Source organism: Acinonyx jubatus, chromosome B1, assembly GCF_027475565.1.
Source record: "Acinonyx jubatus isolate Ajub_Pintada_27869175 chromosome B1, VMU_Ajub_asm_v1.0, whole genome shotgun sequence".
Classification (NCBI taxonomy): domain Eukaryota; kingdom Metazoa; phylum Chordata; class Mammalia; order Carnivora; family Felidae; genus Acinonyx; species Acinonyx jubatus.
In genome coordinates this window covers 31,746,283-31,764,474 of record NC_069382.1, presented here as the reverse complement: position 1 = coordinate 31,764,474, position 18,192 = coordinate 31,746,283, and the positions used below count along the sequence as shown (strand labels likewise).

The following is an 18,192-nucleotide window of genomic DNA, read 5'->3' as shown; positions in this document are numbered from 1 at the left end:
TTCTCAGAAATATCTGAGGAAGCTTTGCCTAAAAGGCCCTCATTATTACATCTACCTTTTTTTTCCCCCCCAGATTTCTGGTAGACCTTTTGCCCCGAGAAATGATCACTACTATAGCTCTAATTTTTAGGTCATCCTTGTGCTTTCTAAGGACATTTTAAGTAGTTTACTGCACAACTTAGCAAGACCATTTCAAGTAAGTGTGGGATCCAAATAGACATAACCTTGACAAGCACAACTTTACTGGTTTATAGCCTGGTGAGAATTTTAAACCTTTTAAAAGGAACACTTAGGGGGCGCCTGGGTGACTCAGTGAGTTAAGCATCTGTCTCTTGATTCCGGCTCAAGACATGACCTCACAGTTCGTGAGTTCGAGTCCCACATCAGGCTCTGCACTGAGCACACGGAACCTGCTTGGGATTCTCTCTCCCTCTCTCTCTGTCCCCAGCCTCTCAAAATAAATAAATAAATAAATACTTTTAAAAATAAAATGAGAGGAACACTTAGGATTTTTTCAAAACTTGCTGTGAATTCACAAAATGCCCTTTCACTCCCTTGTCCACTATCGCAGGAAGAAATCAGTCCCCTGGAGAATGCCATAGAAACCATGGAACTCACCAATGAGAAGATCAGCAACTGTGTTCAACAACACGCCTGGGACCGGACCCTCTCTGTGCATCCTCTCTCCATGCTGCTCAGTGGCATCGTAGACCCGGCTGTCATGGGAGGATACTCCAACTATGAAAAGGTGGGCTGGGCCCTGGAATCCCCACTGAATCCCATGTCATTCCGTGCCTCTCGCCCTGTGGCTCTGTGCGGCTGGTGCATTAGTTTCTTACGACTTGGCTGAGAGAGTTTTTCACTGTGCCCTTTTTACGAATGAGCAAATGAAATTAATGAAAAGCTGATCCCTGACCTCACACCTCCTAGAGATCCTCAGCAGCTCAGGCAGGGTTGGGCCACTGCCTGATACAGAGTCACTGACAGATCAATCTAATATACCATCTCTGGTTGATTTACCTGTTGTTCCCTCTCCCTTTCTCCGCCGAGAAGTAGAAAGCTTACAGGCGGCCCCAGAGGTAAAGATGCTCTAGAACTGAAGAAGCACCCGTGGGAAAGGCAGAACTGTGCTCTCTCTAAAATTGGCTTCTAGGGGCACCTGGGTGGCTCAGTCGGTTAAGCGTCCGACTTCGGCTCAGGTCATGATCTCACAGCTCATGGGTTGGAGCCCTGCTTCAGGAACTGTGCTGACAGCTCAGACCCTGGAGCCTGCTTTGGATTCTGTGTCTCCCTCTCTGCCTCCCCCCCACCCACCCTCTGTCTCTGTCTCTGTCTCTCTCTCTAAAATAAACATTAAAAAAAATTGTGTTTAACGGAGTTAATGTATCCAACATGTAAAAAAACATGCAATTAATGGAGGCAAGATTTTTAATTATTCACTATGTGTCCAGTGGCTAAGTAATTTTGGCGTCCTCTTGCTGAATATAAACAAACATTTGGCCACTACACTCCTGTGGAGTAGCCGGGAGAGTGAGTGGAAAGAAAAGGAGATGAACGGGAAGGGCGAGTGGTTATTAGGTGGGCTGATTCTGTTATTTCCATTTATACGCAATGTCCTGAGAAGACCAGGGGCTTTAGAATCAGTCATTCCTGTGACCGAATCCCAGCTTCCCATTGGCCACCATGTGCTCTCGGGTGAGATACGTCACCTCTTTGAGCCCCAACCTTCGTACCTCTTTGAGCCCCAAGCTTCGTACCCCAAGCAAATGAGGCAAATGCCTACCACACAGAAGCGGCTGGACGCTTATCTTGTATATAAGGAACATCGCAGAACACTTGCCTTATAGTTGAGGCTTGATCGGTGTTGACTTCTTCCTCTCTCCTGTCTGCCTGGAGACAAAGGTGATCTGAACGGGCAGTGCTCTGCGGCTGTTGCTATGACAATCTTCTTTTTTCTCCTTTCCCTTCAACCTTTCAGCCTTCAGAATCACTACACCTAGCAGCTGGGAAAGACCCAACACCAGAGATCAGTTCTAGTTTGCCTGTGCTTAGTGTTGATAATAACCTCCAGTGTTATCATGGAATTCAATACAAAACTAGGATCCAGAATATAATCCCTTTTTTTTTTTATATAACGTTGTAAGCATTGTGGTGGGTTTTTGTGTCCTGTAAACTATCTAGTACTAATTTCGATGTGTTTTTCCAAGTGTTGTTTTTTTTTTTACAGAATGGCCCGTTCGAATTCAAATTCGTATATGCCAGTAGTCTGTGAATAGTATGTAATTTCCTATGAAGTTTTTTCCAATGTCAGAGACTTCTAAGTTAAAAAAAATTTTAAAGGGGAAGTTGGTTACGTACACAGATAGATTTCAAGACTTTTAAAAATACTAAATTGCACTTTTAATTAATATGGTATGCATTTGTATATTTTGAAGCGTAAGAAAAAAAGGTAAATTCCTTGAGCGCCATGACCCCCATGACCCCCATGGCAATTAATTGGGGAATCTATCATCACCTACCAATACAGGTGACCTATCTTAAAGCAGCCCATTAATCACTGCCGGAATTCATCAGCCCTTTTCTCTCGCAAGGCAGGACTCTTCGAAAAAAAAAAACGGAATTTCAGGGCACTCTGCTGCAGTGGTCCTTGACTCAACCAATGTTCTGGGAATCTCAGTGCCTTTCATCTTACATCAAAAAATCGTTTTTAACTTTTGAAGATTCAAACTGCTTCTGTTTGGAGGGTGAAAGTGGATGAAGATTAAAGCCATACTACTTTTTCATTCATTTCTCCCTAACTATGAATCCGGCTACAGGGTGTGTTCTCCAGATGTGCTGTCCTGCTTCCTGTTTGTGATACTCAGCCTGCATATATTGATAGCCCTTGTGGTGTTAGTTTGCTAGGGCCGCTGGGACAAAGGCACGAACAGGGTGACTTCAAACACAGTCCCGGAGCCCAGTAACCTGAAATCCGGCATCAGCAGGGTTGGTGCCTTCTGAGGGCTGTGAGGAAGGATCTGTTCCCTGCCTCTCTCCTAGCTTCTTTTTTTTAAAAAAAATTTTAAATGTTTTATTTATTATTTTTGAGAGCGAGTGAGAAGTGGGGCAGGGGCAGAGAGAGAAGGAGACACAGAATCCGAAGCAGGCTCCAGGCTCTGAGCTGTCCGCACAGAGCCCAACACGGGGCTCGAACTCAAGAACCGTGAGATCATGACCTGAGCCGAAGTTGGACACTCGACCGACTGAGCCACCCGGGCGCCCCAGCCTCTCTCCTAGCTTTGGCACCCCTTATCCCTCTTCACGCAGCGTTCTCCCAGTGTCCAACCTTCCCCTTTCTATAAGGGCATCAGATACGTGGAATCGATAGTTCGTCCTACTCCACTGTGACTCCACTCTGACACTCCATGGTGACCATAACTACACCTGCAATAATCCTGTTTCTAACTAAGGTCACATTCTGAGGTACCGGGGCTAGGACTTCAACATATGAATTGGGGCGGGGAGGAAGCCAGTGTTCAACCCATAACATCTTCACGCAAGGTTGAATTTGAACATGCTCTATGTTCCATACCAAATGGGCTGGTCGCTGATCCCTTTTTTTTGCTGTTTTTTTTTTTTTGTTTTAACTGTATCCTGTAGTTTCAGGAGCTCTTGAGTCTACCTACAGGTTGAGGTGACTTCCATAGTATTGGAACAGAAGAGCGAAGGGAACTTTGAGGGTTGGTCTTTGAAAGCACTCTCAGCAATGATGGCTATGGTACAAGGAAAAAAAATGTTTTCCTGTTTTGACTTTGTTAGAAATATTCACCACAGGCTTTTTAATTTTTTTTCCTCATTCTGTCTTACTTGTTTTATTTTATTTCTTAGTTGTTTTCTTTATTTATTTTAGAGAGAGAGAGAAAGTGCGAGCAGGGGATGGGCCCAGGGAGAGGGGGACAGAAGTTTCGAAGCAGACTCTGCACTGCGAGCGCAGAGCCAGATGTGGGGCTCGAACCCATGAACCGCAAGATCATGACCTGAGCCCAAGTCAGACGCCTAACCAACCGAGCCACCCAGGCACCCCAATGTTGTCTTTAAAAACGGTCTCTTCTGTAACATCTACGATTATAGTTTGAGTTTGGGTTTTGTTTCACTATTAGAGGGACTTAGCCCTTGGGACCACGAATGTTGATTGACAGTGTTACATGTGACATGGTTTTGACGTATAATAAGACGCAACGCAAACTGCATTTACTATTTACGAGACATTTTTGTGTGCATTTAATATTTACGAAACATTGTCCTCAAAAGAGCCTTCTGGATTGATGAGAACTAAGAAGGTGTGGATATTACTCTTCCCTCAGTATAGGGGGGAAAATGTGATACAGCTTATAGCAGCAGGAAAACTATCAGGCATATCCAGCCTGTTAGTTTTTTGCTTTTTCCTTTATAATATCCGTGCACTTAATCTACTGAACAGCCTTCAGATATTGGCATTGGCATTGGTCCTTGGGGCAAGTTCTTTCAATGACTGCCAGTCTGCTGTGCTGCTGATTATTTGGTTTGTGCCCTTGTGTGTGTCTGGTGATCGTTGAGAAGGTGCTTGGATTAGGCATTGCCCAATTCCAGAAAGACCGCAAAAGAGCACATACCTTTAGAACCGTCCACGGTGGCAGAAGGGCTGTCCCAGGTAAGGAAGGAGGATTGCCTTAGTCATTTCTGGTTTATCAGCTAGAACAAGACATTTGTCCCCCTTCCAGGCTCCCCTCCCCTCCCTCTAGGGTCAAATACACAGATGGGGACGTGTTCTAATTAATGCTCTCCTGTGCCCCGTTTTTAGGCTTTTTTTACGGAGAAGTACTTGCAGGAGCATCCAGAAGACCAGGAGAAGATTGAGCTGCTGAAGCGCCTGATAGCATTACAGGTGTGCTCCTAGCGACATGTATGGCCAGACAGCGCTCGCTCGCTCGCGCTCTCTCTCTCTTTGTCTCTGTCTCTACTTTAGTGACCAGTGAGAGAAAATGCAGCCATCCCACCCAGTCTAGCAGTGGCTTATCCACAGACGTGCTCCCCGGCTCGGGAGGGTTTGCCTTTTCTGTCAGCCCTTCCCCAGTCACGGGCCTGCTTGTATCCTTGTGTATTTCTCTGAGCCCTTGACCCCAGGGTGGCCGGTGCCCAAGCCCTACACTGACACGTAGCTTTCTCATTCGATACGTGCTGTTCTACCAGTTTACCTGTCCACCTTCACCCCCATCCCTCCCCAGCCTCCCAATCTGAAAAACATCCCCTTTCCTAAACCGTGTCTCCTTCCTTTCATGCCCCTTCTTCCCAGATGCCCCTGCTGACGGAGGGGATCCGCATCCACGGGGAGAAGCTGACAGAGCAGCTAAAGCCACTGCATGACCGGTTGTCGTCTTGTTTCCGGGAGCTCAAGGAGAAAGTGGAAAAGCTCTACGGCGTTATAACACTGGTAGGCTTTGTCTAAGGAGCCCGTTGACTTTCTCAGCCTCTTTACTGGTTATGATGTTGATCAGGTTTTCAGTTGCCAGATGAGTCCAAATAGCAGAAGTGTGGCAGGAAAACACGGGGGACGGGTCTGGAGAAGACGTGGTGTGCTGTTGGTGACCTTCCGCAGTTGACATACTAGATAGGGGTTCTCGGACTTGAGTGACCGTCCGAACCACCTGGAAGGCTTACGAAAACACAAATTGCTGGGCCACATCTCCAGAGCTTCCGATTCAGGAGGTCTAGGGTGGGGTGCCCAAGGGTTCGCATTTCTTTCTTTCTTTCTTTCTTTTTTTTTTTTGTAATTTTTTTTTTAACGTTTATTTATTATTGAGAGACAGAGAGAGAGAGAGCATGAGCAGGGGAGGGGCAGAGAGAGGAGGAGAGACAGAATCCGAAGCAGGCTCCGGGCTCTGAGCTGTCAGCCCAGAGCCAGACGTGGGGCTCTAGACTCACAAACCGCAAGACCATGACCTGCGCCGAAGTCGGACGCTTGACCTACTGAGCCACCCAGGCACCCCGAGGGTTTGGGTTTCTAACGTGCTCCCAGTGGGTGCTGATCCTGCTGGTCTGGGACCATAGTGTCCGGGCCACTCTACTAGCATTTGGGAGCATTGCTGGTCCCAGATGCTGGTTATTACTGTCCCGTTTAGCCCAATTCTTAGTGTTTTTCCTAGCCTTTGTTCCTTTTTTATTTTGACGAAAAGTTGACATTCTTCGCACCTCTGAAGGGGAGAAAGAATCGTGAAGTTCATTTTGCAGTGCAGATAGTGATTTCGTCATTTGTTCTGACAGTTCTGACACATCTCTCCCCACAGTGTCTTTGTGCCCGAGAAGTTGGGTGGATTGATGCGCGCGCTCAATAAGCTTTTCTGTCTGGAGCACGTGGCTGATTCAGTCGGGAGAGCGTGCGACTCTTGGTCTTGGGATCATGAGTTCAAGCCCCACACTGGGCATAAAGATTACTTAATAAAAAATAAATAATACCTAATTTTTCTCTGCAACAATCGATTGAATGCCTGGATCCAGCTTCATTTTTCTGCTCTTTTTAATGAGAGTTCGTTCACCTTGCTCTCTTTAACTGTCTTACTCTTGAACTCCCGATTTTCTGATTCTCTTTCCTTGAATCAAAGCTCTGCATTTCTTTCCGTGTAGTCCTGTCTGCCATTCCCACACCTCCACTGCCGCTACCTTTTTCTCCTGAGCATCTTTGTAATCATTGCTTTCAGTCATCCAAGGGTTCGGTTGTGCCTAACTTCCTAGCCTACCACACTTAAGAGCTTTCTTCTAGGAACATTTGTCTTTTATGTAAGTTCCAAGGGGAAGGATGTGACTTACACCTATTTAAGTCGTTTTTATTAGATCCAGGCCAATATTGGCATGTAAATTTGATATGGTGGCCAATTGGGGCGATCAGCCCTACTGAAGACCTCTCTTAATGCTAGTAAATTGATGCTCCTTTACTTAAGAAAGATTCACCATTTACATGTTAAGCGTCAGGTCTACAGTATCATCTGAAAGTTTCTATTAGGCCAGTATTTTACCTTTTTAGCGGCTGAAAGAAGATAAACTGGAGGAACTGGAGAAGCAGACGGAGGGTTTTGCTATTCTTGTGGGGGGTAATGAACAGCTCGGTTTTTCTTCTCACATGGCTGACAACAAATTATGGGGAATTCTTCTCTAAGTCTTAGAAACAAGGTAGACTTAACCTAATTGTGCTCATAATTAAGAATATAAGTATTTGCAGGGTGCCCCGTGGCTCCGTCAGTTAAGCATCCAACTCTGGATTTCAGCACAGGTCATGATCTCATGTTTTGTGAGTTCGAGCCCCGTGCCTGCTTCTGCACTGACAGCACGGAGCCTGCTTTGAATCCTCTCCCTCCCTCTCATTCTCTGCCCCTCCCCTGATCAGCACTCATTCTGCCCCCCCTCCCACCAGCCCCCGTCTCTCTCCCTCTCTCTCTCTCTCTCTCTCTCTCTCTCTCTCTCTCTCTCTCTCAATAAATAAACTTAAAAAAAAAATAGAATATAACTATTTGCAGTATTTAACAGCTGAGGCAGCAGTGGGTGCCAGCCAATACAAATGGCACTTGTCACAAACAGATGGGGAGCTGCACCAGTTCCTATGGGCTGAATTCCAGGTCTGCTAACCATGAGATGCTCTGTGTTCCTCAGCCACCCAACTTGACTGAGCGGAAACAAAGCCGCACGGGATCCATTGTACTACCCTACATCATGTCGTCTACGCTGCGGAGATTGTCCATCACCTCAGTGACTTCCTCTGTGATTTCCACCTCTTCTAACTCATCTGATAATGCTCCTTCCAGACCGGGATCTGATGGGTAAGAGTTTGATTTTTAATTGCCAGGGGAGGCGGTGGGGGGGGGGGGGGGCTGGATTATCTCCTTACTAACCTTTGCCTTTTGTCACCAAAGGGAGACTTGGTCAATGTAGATGCATCATCCTCATGAGGGAAATAATCTGGAGTCTGTGGTTATAATCCTGTATACCATTCCCGTCGCCTTCCTCATGAGAAAGATCATTATTTTCCATATTATGTACATAACGATAATAGTTAAGAAAAAAAGGGATAATCATCACCTATAATCCTATCACATCCTATCAGCCACCCTATCACATTCTGAATTATTTTTTTTTCATATTATAGTCATCGTTTGAGTGTCTTTCCACCTGAATCCGTTTTCAAAAGTCATCTTAAAATTTACATTTATGTTATAAATCGGCAATATAATTACATGGTACGGAACTCCAAGGCACTAGAGGGATGTGTCGGGAGGCATCACCCATCAGTCCTTAACTCCTGTCCTACCAGTACCGCTCTCCTGAGGCAAGTGGTGTTGGCCTGCAGGACCCTGGTGCCTTTCCAAGCTCTTTCGACACACACGAGCAATACCTAAATGTATGTTCTTCCCCGCACTTTCTGCTTATATTCAATGGAAACATAGAATTCTTTCTTTACCTTGCTCTTTTCACTTACTGTGTCTTGAAAATCCTTCTGTTTCAGAATGTAAAGGGCCTCGTCTTTTCTCTGAGCTGCAGGCATCCCGTGGTATGTCTGCATCAGGATACATTCCACGGGTGTCTATTGATGGATGCTTAGTTGACCCCAGTCTTTCACTGTCGCAGCAGTGGGGCAGTGACTCACCTTAAAAATAATTTATTTCGCAAATACACAAAGTATATCCGTGTGAGAAAAATTCCAGAAGTGAACTTGCTTTGTCGAACATCTATAGTTGCAGTTTTCAAAATTATTCCTGAACTGACTTCCGTAGACATAGACCAATTTGCAGGCCCCCCCAGCAACATATAAGGGCGCCCCGTCACCCCCATCTGGCCTCCAGATTGTGTATTATCAGGCGTTTTCATTTTTTGCCAGTTTGATAAGTGGAGAGTATTTTCCTGGTATAGGAGTGTGGTTTGGTTTTATTTCTCTTGTTTTGTACGAAGCTGAGTTTTTCATTTTTTAGTAGCTGTATTTTATTTTCTGTGAACTATGGTCAAGTATTTGGGGTACACTTTTCTGTTGTGTTTTCTTTGTTCTGGGACTTGAAATACACCTTCCAATTTCTCCTTTCTCTTTTGACTTTGTTTCTAATTTCTCATTTAGTTGTGCTGACATTTTTTATGCAGCCAAATAACTTAATGTTTGATTTTATGACTCCTGAGTTGTATATCATAATCAAAGGCCTTCCCCATTCTCAGGCTACAAAAAATTTTTTTAAGTTTCACTATTCACCACTAAATCTGTGATTCTTTGAAATTTATTCTAGTATAAAGTGTGAGGTATGAAGTTAACTCTTTTTTTTGGCTATACAGCAACCCTTTTCTCCCTATTACGTTTTTTCCCCTACTGATTTGAAATGTCAACCTAGGGGCGCCTGGGTGGCGCAGTCGGTTAAGCGTCCGACTTCAGCCAGGTCACTATCTCGCAGTCCGTGAGTTCGAGCCCCGCGTCGGGCTCTGGGCTGATGGCTCAGAGCCTGGAGCCTGTTTCCGATTCTGTGTCTCCCTCTCTCTCTGCCCCTCCCCGTTCATGCTCTGTCTCTCTCTGTCCCAAAAATAAATAAACGTTGAGAAAAAAAAATAAGAAATGTCAACCAACCTAATTAAAAAATGAAATTCCTAGATGTTCTTTAGTCTGCTTGTAGACTTTTCCCCCATTTCTTTGATCTCCCTATATGTTTACGAACTAGTACTAGGTAGCTTTCATTACTGTAGATTTAAAAGGCTTTTACTTTTGAATAGTCCTTTTCAGAATCTATCTAGCTAGTTTTACTCATGCTCGCTTTTGGATTAACTTGTCTCGAATCCCATGGCTATTTTTACTGAGATCATGTTAAATTTCTGGACTAACTTTGGGAGGATTGATGGCTTTTGACACTGAGCCTTTCTTGCCAAAATCATGGAAGTGCCCTTCCATACGTTCAAATTTAAAATATTTTACAGGGATGAATTTATAATTGCATTCTTTCTGTTTAAAAATACTATTTACAAAGATTTTACTAATTATATAACTCGTATATGTACACGTAGAAATTTTTCAAAGTACTAGGAACTTAAGAGAAAAATGCTTATTATGTCATCACTCAGAAGTAACCACCGTTAACGGTTACCTATATAAAATTTTAAAAAGCATATGTACATTTGATACAATTGGAAAAGCATTGTGCATACCATTATGTGACGTGCTGCTTAATTTAATGTACATGATGAGTCTTTAACAGCATTATGTATTTTAGAGTTAAATATAAGTCCAGTTGACTCACCGTTTCATCTTAAATTTATAATTCTGTATTGTAATAATTATACCACAAAAATACCCTGTCTAAACAGCCCCTCCCTGGAAATCACGTGTTTAATATTTCCTAAATTATCTATCCGTCCTTTTCCACTGGCAGATATTGTTACATAGTTGCAGTTGCAGCACAGATATAGTTTGGTAAATTGTTTTTCTCCTTTATTATTTTATTACAAGCATTTTCCATGTTGCTGTGTTATTTTATTATCATCTTTGATGGCTATTAACCATTGCATCCCATGAATGTGCCCTAATGAATCCTCCCCCTACTATAGAATATTTAAGTTGTATCGTTATTTCTAAACAGGTAATCATCAAAGTTCATCATTAATTTAATATGAAAACAGTTAGCTTATATCAATATAAAGTGCATTTCGATTATTAAGACTTGTACCAAACACGTGTCCTTACAGCTTTGTGGTTATTTAGGATACAGTCTCCTGTCATTTCTTGGCCTTTTGGTTAAGACCAAGTGTAGGATGCATTTCTAGAAGTATACGTTGCCTAGTCAGAGGATGCAATTCATTACAATTCTGATGTCAAACAAGTACCAATATGTAATGTCAGACGCAATAGAGTACTAGGTTATTTGCACTATTGCTAATCCTTAGCATTACTAAATATTAAATAATCCTTGATTCATTGACTTTGTCTCTTCTATGGTTGTTTTTTTTTTCACGCCATAAAGAGACACTAACTACTTCGTGGAAAGCATAGAAGTTCTGTTCAGTAAGATTCTTTTCTTACATAAACTGTCTCATTCAAAAAAGAAAAGGTTTGAAACAGCTGTTGAAAGTCAAAGACCCCCCATGATTGCTGATACCCTAGGGCAGTAAACAGAGAACAGGTGAGCGGGGTCCTTTTCTTGCCATGACCCAGTTTTAAGGTGGATTATTGATCTTGCCCAGATTTCCCCAGTGAGTAAGAAGTCACTGTACTGTTGTCTGACCCTTATTTAGGATGTGTCTTTAAAGCAGCTCCAACTGATCCTCAGCTAATGACCCCGACTCTCCCCATTACCGATGTTATGTCACAGTATTCATGAACACTTTCATGGGGATTATTGGATGTGATGTCTATAAAGAGCCAGTTCTTTGTTGGTAAGAAGGTAGACTGTATCCATCCTGTTTGGCATATGGGAGGCTTAGGCACAGAAAGAGAATTACTTTTGGAAACCCAGCTTGTGTTAAGGGGAAGCCAGAAGATTTACACAGAAGGCCAACTACGGGCTACCTGCTTAGAGCACCAGCCGAGTCGGGGCCCCAGAACAAAATTGTTTAGAAAAAATTTAATCTTTGATATTTCAGAAAGATCGCTGAAGTAACCATTATAAGCAAAAAAAAAACACAGACCCTGGGGGACCCCACCGTAGTTATTTTATGGTTTAGTGTGGTTCCTAATGAGGCCCTAGTGAAAACTCACATCTTTGACTGTTGGTCTAGTGACCCTCAGCCTTGAGTGTCAGTCTCTCAGGTGAAGTCATAATTGATTCCATAGAATCTGGGGTGGTTGTTTTCTTTCTCCCTGACCAATTACTGTTTGAGGTGATTTTGTTTCTTTGTTTGATTTGGCTTAGTCGGTTTTAAGAATAATTAGAGTCCTGGGGTGCCTGGCTGGCTCAGTCCAAGAGCGTACAACTCTTGATCTCGGTGTCATGAGTTTGAGCCCCATGGGGGTAGAGATTACTTTAAAAAAATAAAATAAAATCTTTAAAAGAAAAATGAGCAGTAAGAGTATTTTTTGGAATTGAGTTCTATGATATTTATTTAGTACAGATTCAAGGTAAGTAATAATGAGTGGCTTCCCCTTAAATATATGAGCAGTTGAAACAATACCAAAAAATTACAAACCCGTGCATGCTGTCTTAAAAAAATAATAGTAATAGAAAAGGAGAGAATAATTTGAAATCAGAAAAAGAAACTGCAGTCAACAGGCATTTCCCAGTGACTCCTTACTCAGACTTCCCTGGAACTTTCTCACCCTTTACATTCACAGAGCAAGGCAAACATACTTTGCAGAAAGGTGGACTACAGATGTCAAAATTCTTAAATGAGGGACACCTGGGTGACTTAGTTGAGCTTCCGACTCTTGATTTCGACTCAGGTCATGATCCCAGGGTCATGGGATTGAGCCCCATGTTGGTCTGCTTGGGATTCATTCTCTCTCTGTCTCTCTCCCTCTCTCCTCCTCTCTCTCTCTCTCTCTCTCTCTCCCCCCCTCTCTCCCTCTCTCTCGCTTTCTCCCTCTGCCCTCTGCCCGCCCTTTGCACACTCTCTCTCTCTAAAAAAAAATAAATAAAATTCTTATTAAAAATTTTTAAATGATTTAAGAAGCATATCAACCAAACACAGAGTGAATCCTGTTGGGGATCTTGATTCAAGCAAACCACTTCCAAAAATTTATGAGAAATGTTAACAGTGGATACTTGATGAAATTAAGGAATTATTTCATTTTGTAGCACTGATGATGGGAGTGTACTTATGTTATGCAGTAAGTCCTTGCCTGACTGAGGTATATACTAAAATACTTATAGATGGAATGAAATGCCATCTAAGAATCGTTTCCAAATGATCCAGTGAGGGGCTCAGAATGTGACTTAGGTGAGCGTAAGAAACTAGACTGGCCATGAGTTATCATTATTGACACTGAGTGATATATACATGGGAATTTATTATATATTCTCTTCTCTTTTTTATATGTTTGGAATTTTCTATAATAAAATGTGAAAAAGTCTTTGCCCCCTCCAAATACCTTGTCTTAATATTTATATATTTAATAGCTAGTGACACTAACTTTTTAAAATTATTTGGGTTTCTGTTTTCATGAAACACCTATTTATATCCTTTGAAAATTTTTAAAAATTGGGGCGCCTGGGTGGCTCGGTCAGTTGAGCGTCCGACTTCGGCTCAGGTCATGATCTCACAGCTTGTGAGTTCGAGCCCCGTGTCAGGCTCTGTGCTGACAACTCAGAGCCTGGAGCCTGCTTCGAATTCTGCGTCTCCCTCTCTCTCTGCCCTTCCCCCACTCACACTCCGTGTCTTTCTCTCTCAACAATAAAAATAAACAATAAAAAAAATATGAAAAGTTTAAAAAATTGAACTCCTATTTTTCTTTTTGGTTTATAAAAGTTTCTTATATGTTAAAGATATTTGGCATCTAAAATATGTCCAGCAAATAGTTTTAGTTGACTGATGGTGCTTTTCTGCCAAATGAAAGCCTTTATTATTATTTTTTTAATTATTTTATTTTATTTTATTTTATTTTATTTTATTTATTTTATTTTATTTATTTTTGAGACAGAGAGAGACAGAGCATGAGCCGGGAAGGGTCAGAGAGAGAGGGAGACACAGAATCCGAAGCAGGCTCCAGGCTCTGAGCTGTCAGCACAGAGCCCGACGCGGGGCTCGAACTCACAGACTGTGAGATCGTGACCTGAGCTGAAGTCGGACGCTTAACCGACTGAGCCACTCAGGCATCCCCATTAATATTTTTTTTAATACTAATAGCTCGTAGCTGTTTCTGTGTTGTCTTATTTCATACCACAGCTTTTGTGTGTGTGTGTTTTATGGACTTTATTTTTTTGGAGCTTTTTTTTTTATGATTTATTTTATTTTTTAGAGTGAGAGACAGTACATAAGTGGGGGAGGGGGAGGGAGGAAGTCAGGGGGAGAGAGAGAGAGAGAAAGAGAGAGAGAGAGAATCTTAAAGCAGGCTCCACACTTAGCACAGAGCCTAATGCAGGGCTCCATCCCAGGATCATGAGATCATGACCTGAGCTGAAATCAAGAGTGGGACTCAACCAACTGAGCCACCCAGGCGCCCCCTAGAGCAGTTGTAAATTCACAGCAAGATTAAGAAGAAAGCCCAGAGATTTCCCAGTAAACTGTCCTCCCACACTGGCCCAGCCCCCAATATCATCAGCATCCCCCACCAGAGTGGTATATTTGTTACCACTGAGGAATGCACACTGGCACATCATAATCATCCAAAGTCCATAGTTGACCTTAGAGTTCCCTCTTGGTGTTGTAGTTCTGTGGGTTTGGACAGATGTATCATGTGTAATAACATGCGTTCACCATCGTAATATCAGACAGAATGATGTCACTGCCCTAAAAATCCTCTGTGCTCTGCCTGTTCATCCCTCCAAACTTTCTATTCTTATGGAGCAAAATCTATCAATTTTTAATCAAACCAAGGCTTACTAAATACCCATTCAGAAGCCAGAAGCAATACCCATCATAAAAGGTAAAATATCTTTTTTAACCCTGCTTGTTTTTACATTATCCCATAGTCATTCCCTCTGTCCCTGTCTCCCCCCAACCCCTACTCCACCATGGGAGAGTAGGTTGCATACGTGCTGTTTTAAGAACAATCATATCGTCTTCCAGACGTCCAGCCCATACGTTCAGGAAATCTCTCATCGATACAATACTTTAAGCTCTAACCCATATTCCTGTTCTGTCAGTGGTCCCTCCAATGTCTTTTATACTTAGTAATATCTGTTACAGGATCCAATAAGGATCCCATGTTGAATTTTTTTCTTCTTTAATCTGAAGCAGATTAGCCCCTCCTTATCTTGGCTTTCACACCGTTGACATTTTTGAAGATTACGGACGGGCCAGTTATTTTATAGGATTTCCCTTCATTTGGGAGATTGGGTTTGTCTTATTTTCCCTTGTGCTTAGGGTTCGGGTTATACGTTTTTGTATGATGTTTCCTTTTTAGGTATCATATCCAGAAGCACAGTATGTCCATTTGTCCCCCTTTGGTGATGTTAATTGACTGTGTACGTGATGAAGGTTTTGACCATTTTCTTTTCCGTGTACGGTTACTATTTTTTTTCCCCTTTGTAGTTAATAAGTAACGTATGGGGAAATATTGTGAGACTCTCCCGTTTGTCCTCAAACTCTTGCTCTCTCTCCGTAGCATTCAATCGGGATTCTTGAATGAATTAGTTGTCACTATGGCTCTTGAAAAACCTGTCACTGTAATAAAACCATTTCAGGAGGACACATATATACTAGGCACTTATTCTAAGCATTTTGTAGTAGCCTCGTGAGGTAGGTACTGTTAATGTCCCCGTTTAACAGATAAGGAAACTGAGGCATGGAAAGATTATCTGCCCAAGATCACTCAAGAAGCAAGTGTAGGTAGGATTTCAGCACAGCTGGCTGTCCCTGGGGCATGTGTTATTATCCACTGCAGAAGGCTGCTTACTCATCTTTCACTGCATGAATTCTGTCTTTGCTTGTAAATATATTAAGACTTTCTCTTCCTGGGATAAGATGAATATTCAGAGATGTTTTCCTCCTGTACTGTGACGGTTTCATTTCTGTACACGTATACCTTGAGATGTTTAATTGGCAATTCGAAATGCACATTTAGAGCCCGAGAAGGAAGTCACAGGTCAAGGTTCGATTGAGGAGGCATAACCCCTGGTCTTTCTGGAGCACATTTTGATTGTCGGGTGGTCAGTGTTTTGTGGTTTTGCCCCTGTGCTCGGCCAATAGGTCAGTCCTGGAGCCACTCTTGGAGCGCAGAGCTTCGTCAGGTGCCAGAGTTGAAGATCTCCCCCTCAAAGAGGACACGGAGAACCGGATCAGCAAGTTCAAGAGAAAAGACTGGAGCCTGAGCAAGTCCCAGGTCATTGCAGAGAAAGCATCAGAACCTGATCTGATGGTAAAAAAACAAATGAATGAACGAACAAAAACGGGGGGTGGGGTAAGCAAACAAGCAGCAGAGGTTTGCTAGTGCTTTCCCCCGTAGCCGGGCACATCGCTGTTCACGTCACAGTTGGGAGTCACCAGGGGGGAGCCCGGCCGTGCCTCCTCAGGACCCAGCAGCCTGTGGCAACGTCAGATCTTAGACTGGGTGAGGAAAAGCACATATGGAGAATCTGAGCGTCTAAATCAGTGGTGCAAGACCTTGTACCCACAATGTAAACATGTGGGTTGATGCTTGGAGTTGTGGTTCTCACCACCATGTTCCATGAGTTGGTCCAAACACAGTCCTTTCTCTTCTCTTAACTTTAAAAAAAAAGAAAAAAAAAAAGGTGCTTTTTTTCTTCATGAGCCACATCAAGGAAGGCAAGACCAGCCTTCCCTGAGAATCAAGATGGCTCATTTCCAACCTAAATAACATAATCCAACTGTGGTCACAGTCAGGCTCGTGGCTGGCCAGAAAATTAAGCATGATTCAGTGATTCCCTGTGCTTGTCTTTGCCACGGTCACCACATGGCAGGGCGGCAAGCTCAAGAATGGCTCCTGGAATTGTTCCCTCTGACAGGCAAGATTGTTCAGAGCGTTGATGAGCTCAGCCTTTTTCACCATGAGAATGCTTTGCTGTGTCCCCTCCCCCACCCCGACTAGAGCCCAGCCAGAAAAGCACAAAGGCCAAAGAGTCTCCAGTTGTCGGACAATCGGCTGACGCCATTTCATGGTTCTTCGCCGCCTCAGTCAACACCCTTGAGCCCGCCTCCACTCACTCCTAAAGCTACCAGGACCCTAAGTAAGTTTTATACAGAGAAAGATAGAGAGATGTAGCCGTATCCTTTATATCTGTTTTAGTAGGAAATAGAGTATGTTTATGGATCTGGGCAATTTTTAGCCAGAACAGCCACACTGTATATGAGATTATTACAAAGTTGATTCATTCCGTGGTGGGTGCTATAGGACAATCAAGAGTTTGAGAAGGAGTGTTTGGGTTGTTGGGACTCGTTAACCTTCTCTGTATAGTGACCCAGAGGGTCTCGCTACTCCATTTCCAGTTGTGAAGGTATAAATGAGATAGAGTCAGATGGGGACCAGACAGGAAGCAAGTAACTTACAAACTATTGGGTCGATATCCCTGTACTTTGTATAGGAAAGGATCCCCAAAAAGGACAAGAAATAGACCTGTTCTATATACCATTTACAGTCAGGCCTGGGGAATCAGCAATAACACAGTGCCTGAGAAGAATGACAAGGTATCCTTGGTAAGAAGAATGGAGGAGTAAATCGTTGTGCCACATGGGACATAATAGTCAATCAGGAGTTAGAGATAATCAGGTTAAGGTTTCCTGGAGGAAATGGATATTGCACCGTTCAAATGATACAACTAAGTTCAGTTCAATTTAACCAATACTTATCGACCACTTACTTTGTGACATTTTTTCCTAAGCCCTTGGGAAATATCAGAGAATAGAGTAACACCATAAGTTCTAGAAAATGTCTTTATCTCCAGCGTAATAGTAAAAACCCTGAACAAAAAATGGGATTTTTACTTCGGAACTTCGTGTGAAGCCTTCTGGTGAGTAAACGGCGCTACATTTGTCATGTATGGGGCAAGAGATCTTTTCCATTCTGGCCACAGAAACCATAGCCTATGATCTTAGCAATTCGATTGACCAGGTTGAGGTGGTAAAATGGCAAGCAGAGGTTCTATAAGATGCCTTGATGAATTCTTCTCTCTGCCTTCATCGACTTGTATCATTTCTAGGCTCGCCATCTTTGCAGACAGATGGGCTGATGACTACTGGTGTCCCGCCTCCCCCTCCCCCCAAAAGCAAGCCCTATGAGAGCGGCCAGAGGAACTCCACAGAGGTAGGGAACACCGGCCGGCCCTGGGGTCAGAGAACACCACTCGTGGGAATGCAGGGTCAGTTTTCCAAGCTTTTTACTGGGCAGGTTTCCCAGAGATGTGTCACTCTCATCAACTCTTGATTCATTCCTGAAACCATAAAAACAGGGGAGTTTGCAGTGGGAAGTAATGAAATCCAAGTAGTCTTTTTCATCAGACTGAAGGTAGAGGTTTTCTCTTACGTCACTGTGGGCACAGGCGAGTGACCCAAGACGTGAGTTCTGGCACACATTTGAAGAGTTTACTCCTTCTGAGTGAACGGAATGACCTC

The 18,192-nt window shown here is 43.2% G+C and overlaps 1 protein-coding gene across 4 annotated transcripts in view; it reads left to right on the top strand.

Moving 5' to 3' along the window:
• Window positions 1-18,192, top strand: part of DOCK5 (dedicator of cytokinesis 5) — a 218,508-nt gene that overhangs the window by 195,902 nt on the left and 4,414 nt on the right. For 3 of the 4 annotated variants that reach the window (XM_027077373.2, XM_053216412.1, XM_053216411.1), the window contains 7 exons: window positions 572-748; window positions 4,820-4,903; window positions 5,312-5,449; window positions 7,660-7,826; window positions 15,814-15,982; window positions 16,673-16,811; window positions 17,781-17,884. In XM_027077373.2, coding sequence (XP_026933174.1) covers window positions 572-748; window positions 4,820-4,903; window positions 5,312-5,449; window positions 7,660-7,826; window positions 15,814-15,982; window positions 16,673-16,811; window positions 17,781-17,884 — 978 coding nt within the window. Of the gene's footprint in view, window positions 1-571; window positions 749-4,819; window positions 4,904-5,311; window positions 5,450-7,659; window positions 7,831-15,813; window positions 15,983-16,672; window positions 16,812-17,780; window positions 17,885-18,192 lie in introns of those variants that run through there. The other variant, XM_053216413.1, reaches the window with a different exon arrangement.